This window comes from Vanellus vanellus (genome assembly GCF_965231255.1).
Source record: "Vanellus vanellus genome assembly, chromosome: 7".
NCBI lineage: Eukaryota > Metazoa > Chordata > Aves > Charadriiformes > Charadriidae > Vanellus > Vanellus vanellus.
Window position 1 is genome coordinate 24,931,724 of NC_138912.1, and position 24,809 is coordinate 24,956,532.

General features: G+C 41.9%; 1 protein-coding gene across 1 annotated transcript; it reads right to left on the minus strand.

Annotated features, from left to right (window-relative positions):
* On the minus strand, window positions 1-24,809 carry DUSP29 (dual specificity phosphatase 29). The gene is made up of 4 exons (XM_082486694.1): window positions 24,781-24,809; window positions 15,963-16,176; window positions 5,766-5,986; window positions 1-639 (listed from the first exon to the last, which is right to left on the minus strand). The coding sequence occupies exons 2-4, from the start codon at window positions 16,145-16,147 to the stop codon at window positions 392-394; spliced, it is 654 nt and encodes a 217-aa protein (XP_082342820.1). The 5' UTR covers window positions 16,148-16,176; window positions 24,781-24,809; the 3' UTR covers window positions 1-391.

Here is a 24,809-nt window from a genome sequence, read left to right on the forward strand (position 1 = left end):
GCTACCATCCCAGTGTTTTCCCTGCAAAATCTCTTCAGGAATGCCTAGCTCCACTCTTTTAAAGACCATGTGCCTGTGTTAGGATCAGGATTTTGAGGTACTCGGGTAGAAGAGGGTTTTCTTTAAGTTGTGTCTGCTTTTGTGCTGTAAAAGCTTTTTTACAGAGGGTAAAATTTATTTGTTCATGTCACACAAAACTCTAAGGCTGGAACATTCTAAGATGGGTTTAAATTTGGCTTCTCTTCTTTCTCATCTTGACAGCATTTGAATTTACTTTGTTTTTCCTTCCAACTAACAAATTATCCTTGTGACTGTGTAATTAACTACACCTTCCCCTCTTCTCCTTTTATGGAGTTTCTTTTCTAGTAGCACAACCCTGCCAGGAACAATACTAGATTGTGGTGCTGTTCTTGTCATCACCAGATGGTAGGCTGTTTTTGGTGTTCCTCCTCTGCAGTGCCAATGCTATGTCCAGTTCTCTCAGCTGCTTCAAGAAGCCCCGGTTTGGCAAGATGCATCGATGTCTTGATACTTGCTCAATGGCATCCACCACTGTCATCTTCTTGTAAATCATCAGGTAAGCCAAGACCAATGTGGCTGACCGGCTGCGACCCATAGCACAGTGAACCAGAACCTTGTCTGTGGAAACAGAGAGAGATGATGCATAGATGAAACTTTTTTTTTTTTGACAGTGAATGTTTCTGTAGTGCCCCTGCTCTGTTTGGTGGCTTGACTACCCTTACCAGCACTTCTGTAAGGCCCATCTTTTTACAGGTGGGGAAACTGAGGCTGTAAATATTACTGTAGTAACTGAACAATCATCTACATTGGAGATTACCCATTTAATCCTAAACCAGGTATCTTTTAATTTATTTGTGAAGAAAGGCTGCAGAGGCTGCCTGAGGGTTGCATCCTTGCATTAAGTAACATGGCAAGCCCTGCTGCAGCCGAAGTTTGCATGCCTCACAGGCAGCTTCTATGTAATTCTGTGTTTGGGCATAATGACCAAAGCATAAGGGTATGGGAGGGTTTGGTATGCTGCTGAAATATCCTTCCATGAGGATGAATGGAGTACACAGACGTGACTTTCTGTTCTACCAGGTGGACACAAAAATTAACCAAATTTTTTTTTTTTTTTTTTTTCTGGTTGGTGTTCTGACAATAACATCCTTCAAGATCTAGATTGTATTACTTCATGCCTAAGTACTTCCCTTGTAAAATATAGCTAACAAGGCTTTTTTAAGGCTCGGTGATATTTTGGGGGGCAGAGGATAAGAAGGGCCATAGCAGTTAATAGGCACATAACCAGGGGAATAGAAAGAAACCACCTCTTAAACTGTACAAAAGCTTCTTTAGAAATCTCCCGTCTCATCACCCTTACCCTATCATGTTGAATGAAAGTAATGTTTCCCCACCATCACCTGCTCTCTGGTTTATATGATCATTTCCTTGCAGCAGTGGTGTGTCTCCTATATTGTGAATGCAGTCTCTGCTGATGGTTTTCATCTCTGAATAAATGTGCCTCAAGATTTAGGTTTGTGACACTGCGTGGTTTAACTTTGGACTTCGGGAGGCAGAAAGGCTTCAGGTACTAGCAAGGATGTAAGCCAAAGTAGAACCTTCCCCATTTGCTGTGTCTGGGGGAGGTGGAGGAAGAGAACAGTAAGTGGGTTCAGGTCTGATTGACAGGTTTTGAAACACTTCAAAAGATTTCCAAAAATGATTCAAAGCCCTTGAGGGGGTCTCACAAAGGGTTGAACTGCTGAAGGAAGTAGATTTGGAGCACTCTCTCTAACACCCTGCTAAGCTGAATTGCCACAGGAAAAAAAAAAAAAAAATCCTATCAGGGCCAATAATAGTTTATCTCTGTTAGCTATGCCTAGTGAGAAGTGTTGGGTGCAAAGCCGTGACTCCTGCTGATTAACTCCTTTGCTTCCAGGCACAAGAGGATGTCTTGGCACAAGTAGCACTGCTGTGTAATGGATGCATCAAGAGCTGCCAACTCTAGAGGATTAATGGTTACAGTCTGCATCCTAATCCCAGCAGATAGTCTTAGAGGCATCTTGGCAAAATTCCAGTTTCTCTGATAACTAAAAGTGCCTCTTCCTCTCCTGGAAAATGATAATCCCCTCTATTATTACTGCAAATATTTGAAACGGATGAAAACTCTCATTTGTTCAGCCCTTCATGCTTCTCTTTAGAGCTTCCCACCTTCTAAATGGGTTGCTGTTGAGGTGATAAAATACGTGATAGGACAAGGAAGGCTTTGCTTTGTGTGGGTGGCAAATGCAGGGGATCTAGGAGAAAATGTACAGTTTTATACTGTGTTCACAAAGGCAAAAAATGGCTGTACAATTTTCTGAAATGCCTCCTGGTTTTAGGAAAATGAAATATGCCCTTCCCTGTGTGTTAATATTCAAGATCTAACTGCCTGTTACAGCAAAATGAAGAACTGTGTCCCTTCTGTACTATTTTGTAGTCTCTTCAGTCTCTTCTGTAGTCTTTTCTGATGTAAAGACCAATATGAACCCTCTTTCCTCGAGAAGGGAGTCCACTCTTGCAGTCTTTGATTCTGGCCACTTATATACTTCAAGGTGTGGCTGAATATAAAATACAAGTGCACAGAGCCAGAGGTTGGCTGAGTGGTGACAGGTCCCTTGTGACTGTTTTGGTCACTTGACTTGGGCTTGTGTTTCCTGAAGATCTGTCTAGATGCGGCACTCTTCCCAGAGTGAGATGGAGTGATGAATGTTGGGGTGTCTTTGGTCAAATACCCTGGATCTTCGTATCTGTCTCATATGTTTCTTGTCGCATTGCTTTTATCCTCTCAGTCTTTAGTGTATTCTTTTTTTCCCATGGCATCTTCACGTGAGGAGAAAAATGCTATTCCCCTCTACGTTCTGTGGAATTAAGACACCAAGGGAATGAGTACTAAATCTGTAGCATAGAAGGGAACTTAAAAACCTCTTAAAATAATGTGTTCCTTTCAGGTTAATCAAGCCTCACTGGTATAAATTTTAAGCTGTCTTATGATCTGAATTGCGTGTTTTGGGAAGTCTTTATGCACAGCTGTATGACAGCATGCATAATTGTGAACAGTCTGAGTTTGCCTCTAAAACGCTTATAACTGAGCCACTTTCACTGTTCTTAAGTCCATCTACCTGTGCTTAAAGTCTGCAAATTCTGCTCTGATCAGGAAGCTTCTTCTCCATCACAAAGATTTGGAATGTTTAAGTCAGAAATACTGCATTAGGGCTGTGTTTTGACAGCATCCAAATTGCCAAGCTTTCTGGCCTGTTGCAGAAAGACAGAGGCTTCTTCATTTGCCTGACAGCTTGTTTCAACAACGTTGACTATTGAGCAGCTTCCCAGCAAAATGCATTATATGAAGACATCTAGTCAATGAATTTGATCACTTGGCTGGCTGAAGGTCACATCCCAAACAATGTGATACAGCCAAAGCAAATACATACATTCTGGTCACAAAAGTCAAAATGTTTTTTTTTTTGTTTTCCCCTTTTCCATCTCTTTGCATTTGCTCCATTCTAATACAAAGTTGCAAATGAGTGTAATGGTGTATTTAGCGCCATATACTAAAGTCCGAGTTCATGGTGTATTACCACTGGAGATAGGTACTTGGTTACTTGCTATAATATCCTGTTTAGGAATCTGGATGCTATTTGTCAGTTAGGAAGGTGCACACAAATAATTGTTTCATTAGGCCCTTGAAATACATAGCACCTGTCTACAATAGACGTACTTTCACAAATAATGCCTTTATGTTGTTGGAGGACAGCACTAGTTACTTGCCTTTGGCCTTTACTCCTGTAAGGTAAGAGAAATCTGTCTATCCTTTAGTTTAGCTTCTGGAATCACTCTGTTGTTCTGTAAATGTGTATTGGAAAGCTATTGTCATGCATTTAACATGCATTTAAGTCCCTTCCTGGGCCATGCATATGTATCTTTATGCATATCTTTGGCTGGGGTAGGAGATGTGCATTCAGTGTACTTTTCCCTTATGAGAAAGTTAAGAGCTTGCTCTTTTTCTTCATGAGTGTTACAGTAATTCTTTATTTTATTGGTCTCCATCAGAAAAGACTCTAGCTGTGTTATTTAGAAACCATGTGAATGTGGCAGGCAGTGCACAGCTACAGAAATGATTGCAGTTGGTAGTACCTACTTAAGTCCAGATAAATTTGTTTTGTTTTGTTTTGTAGAAGTTCATCCAGTCACTCTGATTTGGTCTTGTGTTTCAGTGCTGGACTGGTGCTTGATACTGTCTCAGAACTTACTGGACTTTGATGTGGTTTTGAAACAAAAAGGTTGATACTACCCCCCGCCTCCCTCCTGCCCTACTTCCCTGCCTCAGTATTTATTGGGATGCAAGTTTTTTATCTAGGCTTTGCTGCTTCCCTTATGCTTGTTTCTTTACCTCTGTGCAGCAGACAAAGGTGTTAGAGGAACAAGAGAGTGATGGAAGTGAGGAAGTCTGCATTTCTTATTTCAGCTACTCCAGTCTGATACTGACCTCTGGCCTCCAGCCATGGCTAGACACAGGTACATGGTAGTTATCCGCTCCTTCCCAAAGGCAGTGCTTCAAACTTACTTTTTGAAATGCCAGGTACCTTTCTTCACAGGCAAGTAAGCTCCTCAAGCAGTTTCGCCTGCTATTAGGACTTTGATTTTTTAAAACTGAACTGCTTTCAAGACTTTCACCTGAACAAGGGAAGGGACTGTTGCTGTAGACTGTACTTGCTGAAAGGGTAAAATTTAAGACCTGGCTGGCTACTGGGGGCAAGCCAGGTAGTAGCTGTCTACAGCTGAGCTAAGCAGCCAAGAACAGAAGCTGACAGGAGGCTAGAAAATTGATATGTGATCCTCTGATATTAAGATCTTTGTAGGTCAGCAGGAAAGTCTTAAGTTTCTCAGCTAGTTTCTGGTAAAATATCCTGTCAAGATGTTTTAAAAAAAAAAAAAAAAAGCCGGGGGGAAGGAGTAGGAGTAATATTGAAGGGCAGTGTGAGGCCTAGGCTGTAGCACTTCACATCAATGTAAAGCATTCTGATAGAATGCTGCTGGAGGTCAGCAAATAATGACTTGTAGTAATCAAGCTGAGAAATTATAAAGGTTTTAATGAAATGCTTCTAGATCTCTGCTGTCAGCGTTGTTTCGGTCCCCTGCAGCTTGGAAGATGGCAGAGAGATAAATCTGCTATAGCTTGGGGTAGATCTGATGGACAGGTGGGAAGGTGGTTTTTATATTTGTAGAGTGAATCTAATGCTGCAGAGCATGAAGCTGTGGAGTGACAGCCTGGAATCTCTGCAGAGCACTTGTGTTCCACTCCCACCACTCTGCAACCAATATTCATTAAACCTTTCTTAATAGGGATTAATTTGAGGAAAAGACAGCTAATTCATGGAACCTATGCAATGTCCGATTGTCTGTGATGTTGTGTTGACTCCTTCATAAACACAACAAAAAACCTCTATCAGACAGGAGACCTTAATGCAAGCTGTGATGTGGACGTTGATAAAAGTGCTTGGTAAGGGACTTTTAGGCTGGTACTAGCTCTGCAGTGAGAAAGGTCCTAGTTACATCACTACCTTCTCTTAAACTAGTTCTCTGATACTAGTTTTAACTCTCTGTTAAACTGTACTCATGAAACTGTATTGTTTCGTTCCCACAAGGTTGAATGACATGGAACTATGCTGATAATCACATGGAGTAACTGTACTGTTTTTAACCATTTTCAGCACCCTCCTTACTTCTTTCATCCTGAAGCGCATTATCAATGAATTTAGAAGCTGAATAAAAGAACTGGCTGAGCTTGAAAGTGGGGAGATCATCTGCTTCCACACCATGGTACTCCACATTCATGTCGTGATAATATTCTGGTCCTGTGTCCACATTCCGCTGACCGTGGGCTGCATTGAGGATGTGGGTGAAGCCTGCCTTCTCAAGGCTGTAGCGATCTAACGCAGTTTTCCTGTTAAAACAAGAGCTGTCATGTAAGTGAAGAAGCTTCTTGCTCACTCAGCAAGCCAGAAAAAAAAAAAAATCACTAATTTGTTACGTTCCAAATGTTAATGAAACTGATAATGCTTCAAAAATGCATCATTTACCATTGTAAAGATCTTAAGATGATGTCATTCAGAATGAATGATCCTTCTGGAGTTCATAATTATCTCTCACAAGTCCTCAGAGCACCTTAAAAACGAATGTATTTTCCTGGCACCTTTGTAATGTAGGCAATATTGGTATCTATCCATCTTGTACAAGAAGAAATTTAAGATACAGAAAGAAATTGAAGAAATTATTTAAAGTCATAAAAGCGTATCAGTGGCAGAACTTGAAATAGGACCCATAAATGCTGCTTTCCCCTTCTGTCCCATCAGTTGATATTGCAGAAGTAATAAGTCAGTGATATGTGAGTAGTAAGATCACGTGGGATTCAAAAAGAAGCTCTTTATCCCTAAAAGAAGTTACTGTTTTTTTTTCTCCATTTCTATTTTAAAAAATAAAAATAATTTAAAAAATCACCCTTTTGTGGTCACAGCTCCTTATCAGGTTTCCTTTTACTGTCATGTTTGATTAAACCAGAGGTCTAAAGCAAGAAGAACTAGATATGGAAATTGAATATTAGCCTTCGGTGAAAGCTGAAAGTCGTATATTTAGCCCAATTTTCTAATTTTTTCTTGTCCTTTTTTCCCTTAGACAAGGGAAGGCAGACAGGAGAGGAAATCTTAGATTTTTGTGTGCCCAATGCCCACTCTAAGTGTTTGCCAGCAGCCCGAAATTCCTCAAAAAGTGCAGTTTGTGGACAGGCATGTAAAAACTTTTTTGATACATTGCAGAAAGCTTTTCATTTTGGAAAGTTTTGTTCTGGAAAAGCTGTCAAGTTTCATTAGTGCCTGGGAAGACTACTGAGCTTTTTACAGAGAATTGCATAAGCTTTATTTATTCTGTTAATATATTTTCACATAACTAATGCTGCCATAAATGAATTAGTGCATGATGTGAAACAGCTTTTTCCAACCAAAAAATACCTCTCTCCATGAATGTTTCCTGAACATTTCAATGTGTAAATGCAGCTGCTGTCACACAGGACGTTGTGGTGGGCTACCTGTTGTGTTTCATAATTCTGGTGGTGACAGCTTAGAATAGCTTGAAGTTGACTCCACCTTCCCAGCTTCTGTGAAAGTCAAAATCCCCCTTTGAGCAGTCAAGAACCTAGTGATCAGAGCATTTAACTGGGACATGGATACTGAAGGTCTCACCTCTGCTCTTCCTGATTTAAATTAAGGTCATGGTAATTGGCTGTTCTGAGTTGACCATTCTCCCTGCAGAAATTCCTTTCTGGTCAGGAATGATAATGTCTTGACCCTGCTGGCATTTTTGCTATGAAATAATGTCATAAGTCCCCAGTGTGATGACTGAAAAAATAAATAAACCCTCCAGTTAGTGTGGTGATGTCTGCCTAACCTCGGGAGACTCTGGAGAACAGAGAACCAGCAGCATCTTGCTGCTAGTGCTGTGACTTGCCGCCTTCACCTCAGGTTAAATAATGCTCACTCCTTCCCTTTGTATTCTCGTTGCAGTGATTTACCTAGAAAGATGTTTCTTTTTCTCCCTCCTTTTGGAAGACTTGTGATTCTCTTCAGATGGATATGCTCTATACGCTTTGCCAGCAAAGGCACTTCAATTCTGGACTATAAGGATGGCCTGTACTTAAAAAACAGATTAAATGTCCTGGCCCAAGAGTAAAGGTGCAGTGAATAACTACTTGGTTCTGATGTGCTTGAGGTGAACTGTTTTCAAATTAAGTCTTACTTTGTTTTGCCTCCCTGGTGCTGGGGTAGAGAAAATATATTTTCCATTCACCAGACTTGTCCCAAAGTGTATATCCAACAATCCAGGAAAGACTGATGGTTTCAGGTCAGAGATCTGTGCTCAACTGGAACCCTTGCAAGTGGAGACCTGTGTGCTGAAAAGCATGTGGGACAGTAGTGTAGTTAGGGTCAGTGGAAAAATGAGGTTTTTGATGGACTGTAGATCCTGCCAAACTTGGGTTTCTGCAGGCACTGCTCAGGCTAATAAATAGCATTTGAAGTAAATGACGAAGTTGTTCCGAGCAAGAACAATGACAAACAATAGGTCACATGACAATCATTAACATTTGACACTTACATTCATCTGAAATCCAATTTTCATGTTTCCTTGATTAGGTTCTCAGGAGATTGCCTTTTGACACAGTGGGTGCATCTAATGTATTTGTTTCTGACAGTCGCACTTACAGCCTTGTTCTGTGTCTTAGGATCTCATTTTTAAGTGTTCAGTGGCCCCAGTGTTTCAATAGGTATTCAGAAAGAAGGAATACTGTCTTTCACTAACTGCATAAGCAGTTGGCTCAGTCTGGCCAAGCTCCTGGGAACTTCCCCCTCCACCTCCCAGTCTCGCATACTGTGAAGTTGGGGCCCAGGATGGAATTAATCCCCCTCCTTTTTATTTAATCTACTAAAGGCAAAGCAGTTAGGTGTTCATTTTGCATCACAATTTGCATCAGCATTGCCTGGCCGTTGGCTTGTTGGAGTGTGGGAATATACACATTGTTACTCTGTTAGCTCACTGTGTTTCCCATGGCTTGGGCTGGGAAGGGAATGAGAAGCAGCGATGGTTCAATCTTGAATGCCGTTGCAAAAAACCCATCGTAAATGCTCAGAGGTAACTAAATCATCTTCTGTGCAATCCCTTGTTTTTAAAGTAAATTGTAAGCATACTGAGGAAATACTTGGAGGCTTATCTACTCCACTGTTTGTGGCACTGAAGAATTTGTACGGCTTTCCTCAATGATTGGAATAGGCTGATTTCAAAACATTAATCTGCCTTTTAATTACAGTTGATATGTAAACTGATTCAGTGATATCCTTTTGGACTGAATGTAACCTTGCCTGATGCAATCTTTATAATACAGATGCACATTTTCTTCTTTCTACTGAGTTGCTAATCTAGAAAACTTCCAGAAAATGAATGCTCAGTGTTGAGCACTCAAAACTGTTAAGATCTCCATGTTTTCCCTGGAGATACTCAAACTGTGATGTGTGTAGGTGTTATAGAACCTGTCAGTTGAACCAAGACCTAACACATTTGCCCTGGCTAAGTGGAGCGTGGTCAGTGTAGGTCCTGTGGGTACATGGCTTGTGCATCTGCAGGATGAGCTATTGCATGTAATCTGTAAAGGGATGTCAGGTATTTTTCTTCCAGCAGATACCCTGGACAATATGATCTATGGAAAGCTTTTCCTAAGGTTTCTAAGATTTTTCTAAGGTTCATAATGTTTTGTAGAGATCTGAGGAAACAGTTATTGTGCAATACAAAATAGGGTTCACTGGACTGCAAGAGGTGCTTGCCTTTGGCTTTAGAATCTGCGTCTTTTGAAGAAAGCTGAAGTGACACGACTTTTCAAGAGCGAGAGTCCTTAGTTTCAAACTTGATATGTAGATCAGGAAGTACTTATGCTCTTTCTCCTTTCTCTCCATCCCCCCCCCCAGTCCTGCACTTTATAATTATGTTTTCATACAAGATCTCTACTATTCTTTCAAAAAACTTTCCTCATTTCTTTTCTTGTAAAACCTTTCCACAAAATCTAGGCAGACAGCCCAGCTGGACCACCACTTGTCATACTGACCCAGGCTTATCTGCTTTTTCACTCCCGTCAGCTGTCTTTTTACCTTGCCCATTGATCATAAATATCATTGGGCAGGAATGGCCTGTGCTGAGACTTTGACACTGCCATACTATAGGCAGTTAAGCTTGAGGTCATGCTGGGTCTGCAGCAGATTGATTGCCAGTTAACAGAGAGCAAGAAACAGGCTGTTAAGCCCTCGTGTAGGGGAACCCATATGCCTGTAAATGGAAGTGTTACTGTGCCCCTTGATGTGTTTGCTTGGACTGGCTTTAGTCGTCAGTGTGATGGAGTTCAGCTTTGTGTGATGGCCTGGCTTGCTTTCTGACCTCAACAGATTCTGTAGTGTAGATGCTGTTGTGGAAGTATCCCTCGTTATCTGTTTGCTTTAATCAGAGCCTAATTTTTTTTTGGTGTGTTGTCATTCACAATACTCCTGGTTATGTCCCAAGGGGGAACGCTTTTGGTCTTCCTTGCAGTTTTTACCATGCCTGAGGTACCAATATTTGAGATGAAAGGAAGGAATAAATCAAGCATAAATATCTGCAAATATCTGACTGGTTGAGGTGACTAATAGCATAGGATCGTTCAGCAGTATATGAATCATATACATTATTGGAGGATTTACAACTCTTATTTCTAATTCACTTTCAGCTAGAAATGGCGTAGATTTTTTTCCCTTGCAATTGGCTCACTAGCCGAGTTTAATAGTCAAGCTAACAATATTCCTTTTTCTGTCCTTGGGTGCTGCTGTTTCCTAATAAATTGAAATTTATTATTTCCATTTTTGTGATTATGGTTAAATTTTAAGTAGCCATTGTACAATTTCCTACAAATACCAGTGTAGGTGAAGCCATAAGCATCTGAGTACTCTTGCAATTGTTTTCATTTTGTATATCTCCACCATCTGTGCTATTAGCACTTGATTTCCTTTTACTCAATGCAACTGTGGTCTCCAGTGTCTGCCTTCAATGTGTTCCTATGCAGAGAAGGTGAAGTGTGGCACTGGGAGATAACAGTGAAAATTTCAGTGTAATTCAGTTTAGTAAGAGGTGAACTGGGCAGATTGGTCCCATGTAAAAACTCATCAGATCTTCAATTTAGAGTGCATAAACATAAGCTAAAAGTTAAGCATACCCAGAAGTCCTCCTTTCTATAGCAAAGCACGTTAAGCAAAAGCTCGGCGCTTTGCTGAATCAGACCCTGCATTTACTGTAGGACAGATGGACTCATAAACATGTTTTTAAAGTTCTCAGGCAAGGGGGAGCACTTTGATATGGGAAAGTCACCTAAATGGTGAAAAATGGAGATGAAATCACTTTCACGTAGGGATATATTGATAATAACTGACTATCTCCAAGGAGAACTGACCCAAACAAAAATGTCATACGTTTCCAGATGGTTCCCAAAAGACTATTTACGTCTCTTGAGTTGTGCAAGGGCAAGTAAAGGGCTTGTCCAAGACTTAAACTATGCCTGCTGTCGGTTTTAAAGCTGAGATTCATAGGATTAAAAGCGAGTGCTGCAGCAAACTCTGCCTTCTTCTCGAAGCAACAATGTAAGTAGTTATAACGTGAAAGAAAATCCGTCCTTTCAAGTTGCTGTCTCCAGTGTACCAAATCCCTTCTCTCTCTTTTCAAAAATCGTGTCATAATAAGCTTTAGTCCCAGCTGGTTCCATCAGGAAGATGCCCAAACCACTGGAGTTGCAAGAGAGGGAAAAAGAGGCACTGCAGCCCACACCTCCACATCAAGTATTAAGTATATAAAAAGCAGCTAACAAAGGGAAGAGGAGGCGGCTCATGAAAACCCAAGTGCATCTAAAGGAAGGGAAGTAATGCTCCAAAACACCTCATGGGGTTGTGGGCAGAGCAGCTCCTGCCACAGGTAAGTCAGCACCTTTCTGCTGGTAGTGGTCAACCAGAGGAGAGGTATGTTTATAAGCTCGGAGTAGAGCCAAGTCTCTTAAGCTTCGTGCAAAGGTTGAGCAATGGAAACATGTTTCAGTATAGACTGTTAAAGCCCACAGATTGACGTGACCCAGATTGACAAAACACAAGGAAATCTGAGGCAACATGTTACTAGAAGAGGAATTGTCTCTCTCAAAATTTTCCGTTTTCTTAAACGCTGACGGAAAGCTTGATGCAGAATGCTAATTTACCAGATGGTCAGTGTCAGAAAGAAGCTTCCTGAATATAGGCAATACTGACACTTTCTTAAGAAAATCTGGCAGTTCTCCCTCCTGAGGAGAGATGTGAGAATTTCCCATAATGCTGACCCAATTTCCTTCGGTAACTCCAGCACTGAGGGAATCTAGAGATAGGGTAGCATTGTATCCCCTTTTCTTTCTGAGGTGTTGCCCCATTTCTGCAGATACCTCCTGCTCAGTGTGAATTAGAAGGATTTTTAGGTACCACTGCAAATACTGAACAGGGTCTTTGTAATACGTGGTAGAAAAAGACTTAATAGTCCATTTTCTTCCAGCCCCGAATGGTGAATATTGTTTTTGTAAGTGATGCAACCTAGATACAAGAAATACCTCTCCACTTTCTATACAGCAAAGGCATCAAACACGTGATGTAGTCAGTCAGCTCCTGGTCTTGGCTTCAGCCACTCACCGAGTGTTAGAAATCACCTATAGACAGGGGTGTTTTGTGGGTGAGGGTTACTTGTCTTGGAAACCATTACTGCTTTAAGAGATTTATGGTCTAGTGTTACGGATCTGATTTTCTGGATTGTTAAACTGCTGTTACAGTTGGCAGATTCTCATACTAACAGAGTTGAAACTGTGTCCTCAAGAGTGTTGTTATAATCTAAATCTGCATACACTCCTATTTTTGCGTGATTAATACTGGTGTAGATGCTAGGAGTTCATAAAGCTAAACCGTGGGAGGTAACTATTTGCTACCCTGAGTGAGTCTCATCTCTTCTAGATCAGTATAAATTGTCTCTCTACTTCGTCACTTGGAAAAAGCCCTGCTGTATTGTTTTTCTGGAGAAAGGGGAGAGGATGAGTTTTAGTTAAGCATATATTTAAAGTTTAGTTATGTATTTTAATTATCATACACTCCAATCTGTAGGTTCAAGTTACTCATGTGTCTTGTTGAAGCTTACCTGTGCTAGTTCTTAAGACCATAAGCCCTGGAGCTGTACTGGGCCAAACACAGACCAGAGCTTTCTTGAAGTGCAAGCTCAGTTCAGCTGCATATCCACATTTTTTTTCACATTTAATCAGTAAGGAATTAGTCTCCAGAAGACTTCTTTTCCTCTGGAAGTAGTTTGAGAACACAGAAACACCTGAAATTGTGATCAGGCTTTAAATCCTAGTAACAGCTAGATGATGGTTAAGAGGAAAACAAAATCTTGAGAGGCTTTTGTCTTCAGCCAAAATATTCTTTGAAATTCAGAAATGTGGTACCACGAACAGGTGGTACCACAGGTATCTCAGGTAACAAGGTGATCACTGAAGAGCCACAAGAAGAAAACTACAAGCTGCATAACTGGCAGAGGTTTTCCATGTGATTGTGATGAACCAAGCAGGTTTGGGATTAGCCAGTAAGACTGCCCATCAGAGTAACCTGGTGACCAGTGAAAGGAGCAAGACAGTCTATCCCTTTAGAAGGCTTCTAGACATGAGGAGGATACATGCAAGCACTAATCCTGGTAGCTGATGAATCAATACCTTGGCAAACTGTGTTTTATTCCTATCACTGGGCTGTCTCCTACAAGTTCCAGTGTCTGGTCTTTAAAAGTCCTTGGAACTTGCTGAAGGAAAATTTCAATTGGAGCTGAACACAGCATGTTATATTTTGAGGCTTTGATTATTCTGGGCCTGACAGGCTCATGGAGATTTCATTGCCTCTGGGCAACATCTGCAGCAAAGCCTTGTAACAAAAGGATTGAGTGGCCTCACAGGGCTCCTTGATAGCCTGTATTGCATTAGAAGGAAGATGTGGTTACGTAGTCAGGGTAATTAATTAGCATTTCCATAAGCAGTCACAAGTCCTGTTAACCTTGTAAATGCAGGACGCAGGAATGAAGCACAGATGTGAAGGCTCTGAAGATAAACTCTGCATGTGTGTGTTCACTTGATTTTGTTGATGAGCTCCACTAAATTCTTTCAAGATCAACCTTAATTTAGCATGGCTAAGGATGCAAATACACCCAACATCTGTTCATGTCTCCATGGCAGCTCTTTGGCGACCAGTGCTACAGCAAGATCTTAAAATAAAACAATACAAAATGCCCTGCCACACTGAAGGGGGAAGCTGTTGGTCAGAAGTAAGATGTGGAGCTGGCCTAGGAAAGACACAGAGGTCCCTGGGCTTTGCCTGATTGAAGTGACATTTTATTCTGGTAATAAAAGCTGCGTCTTGCCTGCAGACCAGTTCTCATCTCATATTTTTCTGCTACTGAATGTCATGTTTGCCTTTATCCAGCTGATAATAGCTCCTCTTTCAGGGAGCCCCGTTTGCTGGAGAAGTTTTACTTCTGTTTACCACCACCACCACCACCCCGCATCCTCAGTTCTTTTTCCTTCTCCATTGGCTTTCTCATTCTTTTGTCCCAGTCATGTGGGGGAATTGTTTCCCCTTGAAGCACTGTTGCTTTTCCTCCTGATTTTAGACTGGTCCCCTGCAGAAATATACTGCCCAGCGCAAGTGGGTGTAGTTCAAAGTATTTCTGAAGAAGCTTGTTTTTCTGTTCCTGTGGTTTGTTTGTACTAAGGGCAGGCATGTATTGTGCTCAGAGTCACACCTCCCAGCATTTATTAAATTATGAGGTGTGACAAGTCACTGCGTCAGGAACGATTCTAGGAAAAATCAGTGGCTGGTGTTCTGGGCTTGGAGGCTGATTGTCCAAAGACCTGTTGGCTCATCAGATCCCTTGGCTCAGAGTGCAGAGCTGTAGTGTTATCACAGAGAAAAGAGGGAAATTATTCTAACACTTCATTCAGAAGAATTCTGCTGTTATTTTTGAACAAGGACAAAGAAAATAAATGTCAGAAGAGGCTGTTCTTTACCCTGAATCTTGAGTTGGATAAATCTAACAGGAGGGGCAGGGTTGGATGGGAAGAGGACAACTCAACGCCCTTTTCCTTGTTCCCGAGTCATTTGGTTAGGCTCTTCCCAAAGCTTAATTTTTTTATTTTTTTTTTTCTGTCTCTAAAGTTGGGGGCCCCAGCTTGGTTAATGCCCAGAACTCTTGTGTGTCTTTCTGTTACTTCTGGCGCCACAGAAGTAATTGGTTGATGATATTAGGAGTCTTGTAACTTTCAAAGCTGTATATCTTTCCTCTTTTATAAGCTGGCAACAGATGAATTTTAGGACCTTTTAAAAAATTATTGAGAACTTTGGAGCCCGCGGGGCTCCTGCTTGTGCCATACAGTGATCATGTAAAATAAATGTGATGTTAGTGCAGGGTGTAGAGGAGAATGGGAAGGGGACTAATAATGCCTAAGGGGTAAGGAAAGCTCTTTTGCTCTGCTCATGGTTTGGGTTGGGGGATTTTCTGATGGCATGTCTCCCTGCTGCAGCAGTCATCTCTGCTTGTCAGAATATGCTGTTTCTAGCTTAGTCCTGTGCTCAGCAGAGCTAAGTCTGTTTTGTGGGTTTGTTTTTTTTCCAAATCACACTTGGTCTGATCAGTGAGACGCATCTCTGCAGCTTTGCCTTCCACGGGGTTCTGTTTATTTTAATCTCTTGAGCAATTTGGAAATGCAGAGTACATGTACACAAGCACAGGCTTGGAAATGCGGAAACGTCGCTGCGGGTTGAGCTGCCTCTTCAGTCACTTTTCAAGAATTACATTTTAGGCTTAAACCAACCCAAGCTGTGGTCCAACACATCTAGGCCACGCCCTTCTGTCAGTGTAACTGTGGCCAGACTTTCAGTTGGAAATAAATGACAAATTACTCCTTTAAATGAGACATTTAAAAATAGTTCGTGACTACCTTCAACCTCTGCAGCCTACACTGGTGCCACAACTGCTCCTGTTGCTCAGTCTTTACCGGTAGACCCTGCCACACAGCAACCAACACTGTGTGCCCATATCCCGAAGGGCCGTGCCAGACTCCGATTGCTCTGAACTCTGGCATCTGTCAGTAGCTCATCAAATCACATCATCACCGCTAAATACTAATGAATATGTAGGAGGAGGAAATAAACACCTTGCTGTATTGGTGAGCTGTATTTAGTACAGCTTAGTCATCTTCTATGTAGAACAGATGTAATATGTACACTTGCTCATCTGCTATGTAGGGAGGTACTGTGTGCACTTACTCATCTCCTATGTAGAGGTTGGGCCAGACTTCATTGACGTGAGTGTACTTTGGGCATCCTTTCCAGAAGAGCCGCTCCAATTCGAATGCACCTGGGGTACAGTATTCCTCATTAGGATCTGCTTTGATTGCTGTGTATGCGTTTTTCTTCCCAGCGTTCAAACCTGCTGATGACATCTTGTCCATGAAGTAGTGCACTCAGGATGTGCCAGCAACTGGAATGCAATCCAAACAGAACGTTAAGAACAAAGCAAGTGAGTTCTGCTTCAGCTGTGGGATGCTGAGAGCAACACTGGCCTGCTGTGATTGAGCTGGGCATGGTATGATATGGATGTACCTGCTCTGTGGCAGACACAGACTTGCACCTGGATTTCTGCCTCCCCTGAACTAGGCAAGGAATGCTTTGTTGGACAAGCTCACCAGCAATGGGAGCAAAAGACAAAGGTTTGTGAGCACTGAAGTTTGATCTCCACTGGGAATTAGTTTCCTAGAAAATCCACTGGTAAAAATGTTAGGTCTAGCAGCCGGACCCAAGGGATCTAGAGCAGCTAGGGGAACTGAGTGGGGGAAATTTAAGATGTTACTTCATCATTAATTGTGAATCTCCTAAAGGCTTCTTCTTTATGTGATTTTCAGCAATGCAGAGAGATTAAATATGTCCGTTCAGGTGGATCCTGGGTGTTCTTGTCTACTCCTTCAGGATCTTAATGCACACTGAACCTTGTAAGCTTTGTGCAGGAATAAGAGTTTGCCTTTTTGCAGCACCACTGACTGACTGACAAAATATTTTTAGCTAGGATGGGCTCAAGGACTTCCTTCTTTTTTGGTTCAAACCTAGATGTATACGTGCCAAATGGGTAGGAAGAAGCACTGATGAAAATATAGAAGGGAGCGATGTTATGTTATCCTGTAGCTAAAATCAGAGTATCATTAATGTTGCCAAAACCAACACCCTTTGCCTGGTCATGCTGTCAGAGTTGTATTGCTCAGAACTGACAACCTTGGTGTCTCATGTATTTGAGCTATTGGCTAGTATTGAATCCTTTGGTGTCATCTTTACACACCTCTTGAAGCTCCAGATTCTCTCCTGCTTGCTGTCATTTCCTCAGCTGCGGCCCTGACGTAGACTTTCTCCTGTATAGTTTGCCTCCCTCAGCTGTGGATTCAACAGTGGGAGCTCAGAGGGCAGGCTGGAGATTTCACAAAGCTGGTGAGTGAAGTTAAAGGCCAGAGACTAACTTGAGTCTTGACACCTCCCCCATCCATGCCTTTGTGAAGACACTGCCTTAGTACACGGCAAGTAACTACAGGTTTGCAAAAATATTCTTGTCAGTTGGACAAGTGGGTCTTTTGCATCCATGTTTAACTTTCCTAATTCCCTGCAGCTGAAGTATCTTGGGTAAAAGTCCAGTGAAATATGTGTGATACAGAGACCCTTGCACCAGCGGCAACCCTACCAGCTGCTGCAGTACAGCTGCAAGAGTGTGATGCTGCGCTCCTTAGCTCAGGTGTGGCACTGCGCTGTCCTGTGGTATCCCCACACATGCACTGTTGGATGTGTTCAGGTCAAGTGTTTTTCACTTTAATTTTTTGATTACTTGAAGAAAATTTTGCAGGGGGAGATCTAAGGTACAGTACATACATGTATTCTCGGTAAAAAAAGAAGAAACAAGGGAGCGACTGACAAGTGCTACGGGTGTACATGAGAGCTTTTCTGTCCAAAATAACAGTGCTGGAAACTCTGCACACTACCAGACAAATAATCATGTCAAAGATCCAGGCAGAATGTTGGAGAAGAATTATTGTCAGGGGTATGGTTGTTGTAATGTCTCCTTTGGTTTTCTTCTATGGATTTGCACATTTCTGAAGGCAAAGCATGTTTTGTTCTGCAGGTTGTCAGCAAGAAGTTAAACTGCTTGTGCAGCTGATCTTTAAGCTACAGCAAACCTCTAGGAACTAGAATTTGGCACTAGCTACATACCTGACCTCCTATTTACCCTGTTGCCAGTTGTCACTTAACCATCTTTCCCTCTTGTCCTCTGAACCAAGTTTACTTTTTTCCGTGTCGCCAGCCTTCTGCTGCAGACTTTCTTGTTTGCTCCATCTCCCTGTTGGGTCTGTCTTGGTTCTCCCGCTGGACTGCCTGATGTCTCAGGGCAGCAGTTGCTCCTGTCTCTCGGCCTCCTGAAGGGAGAAGTTGAACCTTGCAGTTCTGTAGGAGACTTGTAACAAGAAGATGTGGAGTTGGGCTTGATCTTAGAAAGTGTGTGAGTACAGTCTGCCAAAATCCACCATTCTTGCAGGCAACAAATCCTGTAGTGGCTCCCACAAATTTTTTGCTGTTGGCCGCTGGTGACATTTGTGTCCTTTTAATTACAGAAATCTGGCTAGTGCGTTTGTGCAGCTGTTGTAGAGCTCTCCTGCAAGCAGGATGACAATTTTTCAATGACATCCCATGTGCCCATGGGGTTTGTTTCCTCAGTTTGGGCGCTTTTATGCCTGTCATGTTCTGTTTTTCCACAAAACTTGAAAAAGCGAAATGATTCCTGTTTTCCTACTCCAAAGCTACGCAAGATTATGGAGTCAGTTTTTGCTTGGTATGCGTACACCTTTGTTCAAAAATTGGCTTGCTTACACTGGCAAGGGGATCTATCTTTCAGCCAAGCTTCCTAAAACATGATGGTGTTCAGCTAAGTGGTCCTCTGTTGAGATTTGTAAAGGGCTCTGAGAGTTCTAGTTTCTAGCAAATTTACCTTGTTCTTGGTCTTGCCTGCCTCTGAGTAGCACCAAGTCCCATCTTCGTGCCCCCAGTAGCCATTCTCTTTTTCCTTCCTGTGCCAGAATTATGCTAATTCTGCATGCAGACTCAACAGAGTAGATAATGTTAGACTGTCAGAGATACAAATCTAATACAGTCTGACTTTAGAAGAGAATAGGCTGTTATCTAGAATTTGATAAGAGCTGCTATTTGTCTAGTAAGGAATTATCTTAACTGAGAGCCTGTTGCCTTGATGCTGAAGGACTGACTCTGCTTTTATTCACTGCTCCATAACAAGGGAAGGGAGGAAATGAAGGGAAGAAGAGAAAGCAATGTGATCTGTAATCACACTCAGTGGCCACAGCACATTGATTTGTTACACCAATAGTCCTGCTTGTAGGCTGCAGACCTCAAAATAGGGCAATTACATCTGCAAACAATCGTTTGTGGTACTGTAACACCGTCTCAGTTTGAAGCTTGGTTAGCAGTCTGAAAGTTAGACCTCTGCTGAGAAATACTTGTTTCTGTCTGTCCTGGGAAGCCATACACTCCCTGAACTTTCAAGCAAGCTATGTTCTTTTATGCCTTGCCAATGTTATCTGCTGCAGGGATTTTTAAATTGAATTAGAGCACAGGAAAGCATCAGTTGAAGTTCCTCTAATAAAATCTGTATTTCAGATGCTACTCTAGACTAAGTAAGAATTTTAACTAGAGTTTAACTAGAAGGGGTGGGAAGGAGGAAAAAAGGGGCTGGCTTGCTGCTTGAGCTCTGGAATTAATTGCCATGAAGCACTGGGTTGCGGGGAGGAGGACGGAAAGGCTTGTGTCTTTGCAGGAACCAAGGATGTCTAACCTCATCTAGTAATGACTGCTCTGTGTACACCAAAGGGAGCTGTGGGAAGACTGTTCCCTTGGCCTGCCTTCTTGGATTTTTTTAAAAAAAAAAAAGTGGACTGGAATTTTTTTTTTTTTTTGTGGTTGTTCTTAATACTGTTGTGGATATAAGGATGACTGTTTCTCTATATAAGGATGACTGTCTAGCACAAGCCCAAGCAGGGAAAGCTCAGATTTTTTTGCAGACCTCTGGGGAGGGGAGACGGTCCCTTGCAGGGTGTTCACCCAGCGCAGTGGCATGGCAGGCAGACTGCAGGTTTTCCCCTGAACAGGCTCATTGAAGCAGCCTCCCACCCCTTGCAGTGCTTCACTTGGGCTAAAATGCTCTGCCTGATAGACTAATTAGTGCAGGCTGAATGATGTACCAGTGCAGCTTTCCCGTACTAGTTTGGTGGTTGCTTCAAGGCAGCGCACTGTGCTGGGGACACACAGCCTTGGATGTGAAAGCCCTCTGGGGTAGGGATGGTCCTCATGTCCTTTGCATAAGAGGCTCTGAGCCCCTCTTGCTCCTGGAAGTGCTGCTCCAGCACGGGACAGCCTTTCTTATTTCGTGGGGAAGGAATGAAGAGAGAGTCAGCTAGTGGGAGCAGCCATTGTCCCAGAGAGGTTCTCCTTGGCTGGAAGGTTTGAGCCCAGCTTCGGGGCATAGTGAGGAACGGAGCCATGCACTGGGGCCAGCAATTCCCTTCCAGCGAGGCAGGGCGATCTGCGGCTCATCCCGCTCTTGCCCTGTGCCCAAGGCACAGCTCCTCTCTCGCTCTCTGCTGCCCTGTGCCGAGATCAGTCTGCGCAGGCTGCTGAGACCTTTCTGTTCCCTCTCTGCGCCCACCCTGCAGTGGTGGGCGGCAGCCGAGCGCCAGGTCCATCTCAGTGGCACTGGAGTATGATGCTCAAGCCTGCATGATTTCGTCTGCTGAGCCTGACATCCTGTGGGTTGTCCTGCTTCTCAGTCCAGCATGGGACTATAACGCTGAACTGCCAGTGCTCACCAATTATGCTGTCATGGACTGAAGTGTATTATCAGAACAAGGATGATAAAAATTCAGTCATCTGCATTTTTATACCCTAATCTTTCTCTTAATAAATAAGACCAAAGTGCATGTTATCTAATGAATTTTATTTGTTAATCACTTGGATGGCTGGAATATTTCTCCCCCTTGGGTTATATGTATATAAATGAAAATATTGTTAGTGATTTCACAAAATGGTAATTCAGAATAATGGAGAGTTAATCCTCTTTTCATTAGCGAGCCACTTCAGGACATACACTGTAGCAAATTACACTGCATTTTAAGTCGTTCTCAAGTGCTGTGCACTAGAGAAAAAAAACATTAAACTACTTTTGCATTGATAGAAGTAATTGTGTGGCTAATTTGGATAAGCAGCATGCATTAGGCACAGCAAAGGAATCTCTTCTTTATGTTCACTATCCACTCTACAGCTGCCAAATGGAATTGCTTATAGAGCTCTTTAGCTTTTTTATTTTATTTTTAACAAAACGGGGAGGGAGGAAAGAAAGTGCAAGGGAAAAAAAAAAAAAAGGGAAATCTGCCAGTCTATCTGCTTTTAATTTGGAGAGGGAGCACAGTCTAGTGGCTGGAGCAGTGATATGGCAGTGAAAAATTTTCTTTCTGCGCCTTGTCCCTTGAACTACCCAAATTAAGCCAAAATTTCCAGGAAAGTCCTGGGAAGTCACAGACCATAGTGGCTCCTTTTCAAATTTGTTCAACTGGAGGGATGTGCCTCCCGCACCTCAAAATTTGTAGAGGGTTAGCTCATGCTTTTGGAAACATCAGTCATGAGCTCTACAGTTTGGTAATTCCACAGATGGGGGGAGGGGAAACTGAGGTTCATATCTAGAGGTGAACGTCAGAGCTCTGGTGGTGGTGTGTACGTTTCTAATGCTGGTTTTCCAGATGTGGTGGAAGTTTCTGAGTACTTTGAGACTGAAAGCTATAAGTCATTATCTACATTAAAAAAAATACTGTGCTGCTTAATATTTTTGGCTCCATGTGCTGTGCAAGCCTTAGCACTGTGTATAAAGATGCAAACAATTTGGCAAGATTTATGCCTGGAAGTTAAGATACAAGTCAGCTGTAGAGATTGTAAAAAAAAAAAAAAAAAAAAAAAAAAAAAAAAAAAGCGCAGACATGCACAGAAAAGGATTGCATTTGCCTTTGTCCTTTGGAAGGACCTATGTACCTTCTCCCCTTCTTTTCTGTCCCCCTCTCTGACCCAGGGGGGTTCCTCCATCACTGCTGTTGTCCCAAGCGTACATACTCTGCCTGCCAATTTGTAGCTGTGTTTGTGTGCCTGAAGCTACACATGCCCAGTACAGTCAGAGCCCAATGGTATTGATACAAACAAGTAAAGAGAGAAAATAAAAGGTGGGAAGAAAGATGGAGACAGAAGACAATTTTCCACCTCTCCTTCAGAAGGAACACTGTAATCCTGTTAGCTGTTCTATCCTGCCTGACACAGGGCACAGGGCTGCCTTGCCTTAGTGCCCGCTTCAGTCCGTATTTATATAGCAGAATAGTTGAAATTCTTTACCACCCATGTTTCCTGCTCATGGGAGTTCTTCCAGCCCATATGACATCAATCACCTGTGCTAGTGAGGCTTTTGATGCTGGCTTTATTAAATTTAATTTGGTGTGCACAAGTGTACCAGCCTCGGTTTTGTACTCAGAGTTGTCTAAAACCTACTTCTCCCTAAAAATACAAAGCAATCTCAAATTCTTCTGGTTTAGCTGAATATTGAAGGTTTTTAGCAGCCAGCAAACACCTAAATATACAGCCTATTTGTAAATGTGGAGGCAGATTTTAATCTTGTTCCTGTTTTGATGCTTTTAGATTTTGCTTCCTACCTCTTTCCTGATGACAGCTGTGAAAAAGGAGTGGAGCTGTGATATCTTAAGGTTTGGGTTTGTTTTTTTTTTTATTTTTATTTTTCAAGATGCCAAGAAAGGGAAAGAAAATAACCAAAGCAGACTATCTGTCAGCTCTGGGCCTGTCATGAGAAGTCTACAGAAGTAATGATGTTTCAGTACACACCAGTGCAGTAGGAGATAAACATGGGGCCCTTGAAATTAGCCAGTGGTTTGACCCTCAAGTCTGAGGAGTGAATTTATCTACTGCCATGAACACTAAATTTGAAAGAAGAACAATAAAGGGGGAAAAAAAGCCTGTAATTATGATTAAGAAACCACTTTTGTGCATGAAGTGCTTGTTACTGAGAAATTATTCCCATTTTCTCTTCTGGTGTTGTATGGAGAGCTGACTTCTTTTAATGTTTTTATTTGTCAGGTAGAATTCTACACCACTGAAATTAGAGGACATCTATCTTCCAGGGGGTCCAAACCTGAGACCTTTTTGGCTTCCAACTGCAAAAATAATGCTTTTATTTTTATTTACTTACTCCTTTCAGTTCAATAACTACCATAGATTGGACCTTTGGGGAGAGACGGTGTCTGTAACAAGTGTGTACAAGAGAGGGAAGTACCTGAAGAAGGTAAGGATGGAGAATACCAGTTTTTCTATACTTTAAAAAAAAAAAAAAAGTACAAAAGGCTTGAATCCAGTTTACTAACCTGTTTTCAGGGAAGCACTCTCTCTGTGCTGAAGGCAGGCAAAAATCAACTCTAATGACTGAGGGTCTTCAGAAATAGCAAGAGGGGACCTATTGAGCAAGTTCCTGAATTCTTACGAAATGTTTTGTTCTTCCGTTTCCAGCCGGCATGCCAGATACATACCTCCCTTCAGGGTGAAAAAGTACTTACCCTTTTTGAGTATGACTAAGCAGAGGGCTGTTTTATAAACTGGAAAATTCTCCTTGCAGAAGCCAATGCACACGCTGTCTGGAGCGCAGTGTTTGCACTTGGGAGGAGGGTAAACAGTGCTTTGGTTTCTAAGCTGTTCATGACTGCAGTACATCAGTTGAGCTGAGAGTTGGTTAGCTGCAGTAGCAAAAGCTTGCTTTGTCGGGTGATTTAACGAAATGAATTTAAAATGGTGTTCCCTGATATGCCATCCCTACAACATTTCGCTCAGACTCCAAACACCGGCAACAGCCGTGAAGAGCTGTTTGCTTTCCTGTGTAACCGGGCGCTGGCTGTGCCCCGGGGCGCTGCAATGAGGTACGGTGCCGCAAAGGCTCCTTGGGTGGGTTTTTTTCCCTAACACTAGACCAAAAAAGAATTAATTTTGTGCAACTACTTTTTGGGAGGGAGAAGGAGTAAATCCTTCCAAAAAATCTTTCTCTAAAGGCGCCCTAAAAGAATTAAGCAAAGTGGTGTACACCCAAAATCCCTGGGGTACCTGCAGGATACTTAAGAGAAGAATAACACCATCCTGTGTTCCTTGTTCCTGTCCTAGTCTTCACCAAAAACTGTCGTTTCCTTCAGTTGCTTTATTTTACCTCTGCATTCTTATGCTTGAAGCATTGAGGGACTGTAAAAGAGTTCATCCAATGCATTCGTCTTTAAAGTGTTTAAAGCCAGAAGAATCGTAACCTCTGTGCAATAATTTCCCAGACCCTCCTGCTGTGAATACTCAAAACTAACCAGTTATTTCAATGAATTTCTAAGCCACAGATGACTTTTTAAAAACTTATTTTTGCCCTCTTTCTTTATTGTTGACTGAACTGGTTAATTTAAAACAGATTAAGCTGAGTTTTCATTAAATATTATGAGAGTGCCCAAAGAAACTTAAAACACAGCGTCATCTGAGAGAATTGTAATTCAATTGGAAAAGTTAGATTTGACTGAAGGGTGGAGCAATTATGGAAGAATAAGCAAAATATTCTGGGACAGATGTCACAAAAGCTTGAAAAATTGCATTTTTATTCCTAACTTTTAAAATTTAAATTGAAATTATCTCTAAGATAATAGCTTTGGCACCTAACTTCCTATTTTATAAAGGAATTTCTGTGACATGGCCACTTTGTTTTTTAAAAAATTATGTTATATTTTCAAAACATCTTTGTCTGTCTCTGCAGTAGTTTTAAGCTTTTTTTTTTTTTTTTTTTTTTTCCTGCAACAAGTTTATGAAGTTATCAGTTACCTTAGAAAGTTTGCCTGGTCTCAGTCCTCTCCCTGGTTTACTAAACTAGGTTATAAAAGGAAGCAAAGGAGCACAAGAAGTACAGCAGAAAATGTATATTGCTTACCTTACCTGTAAGCTTAGGTAGCTGCTCTA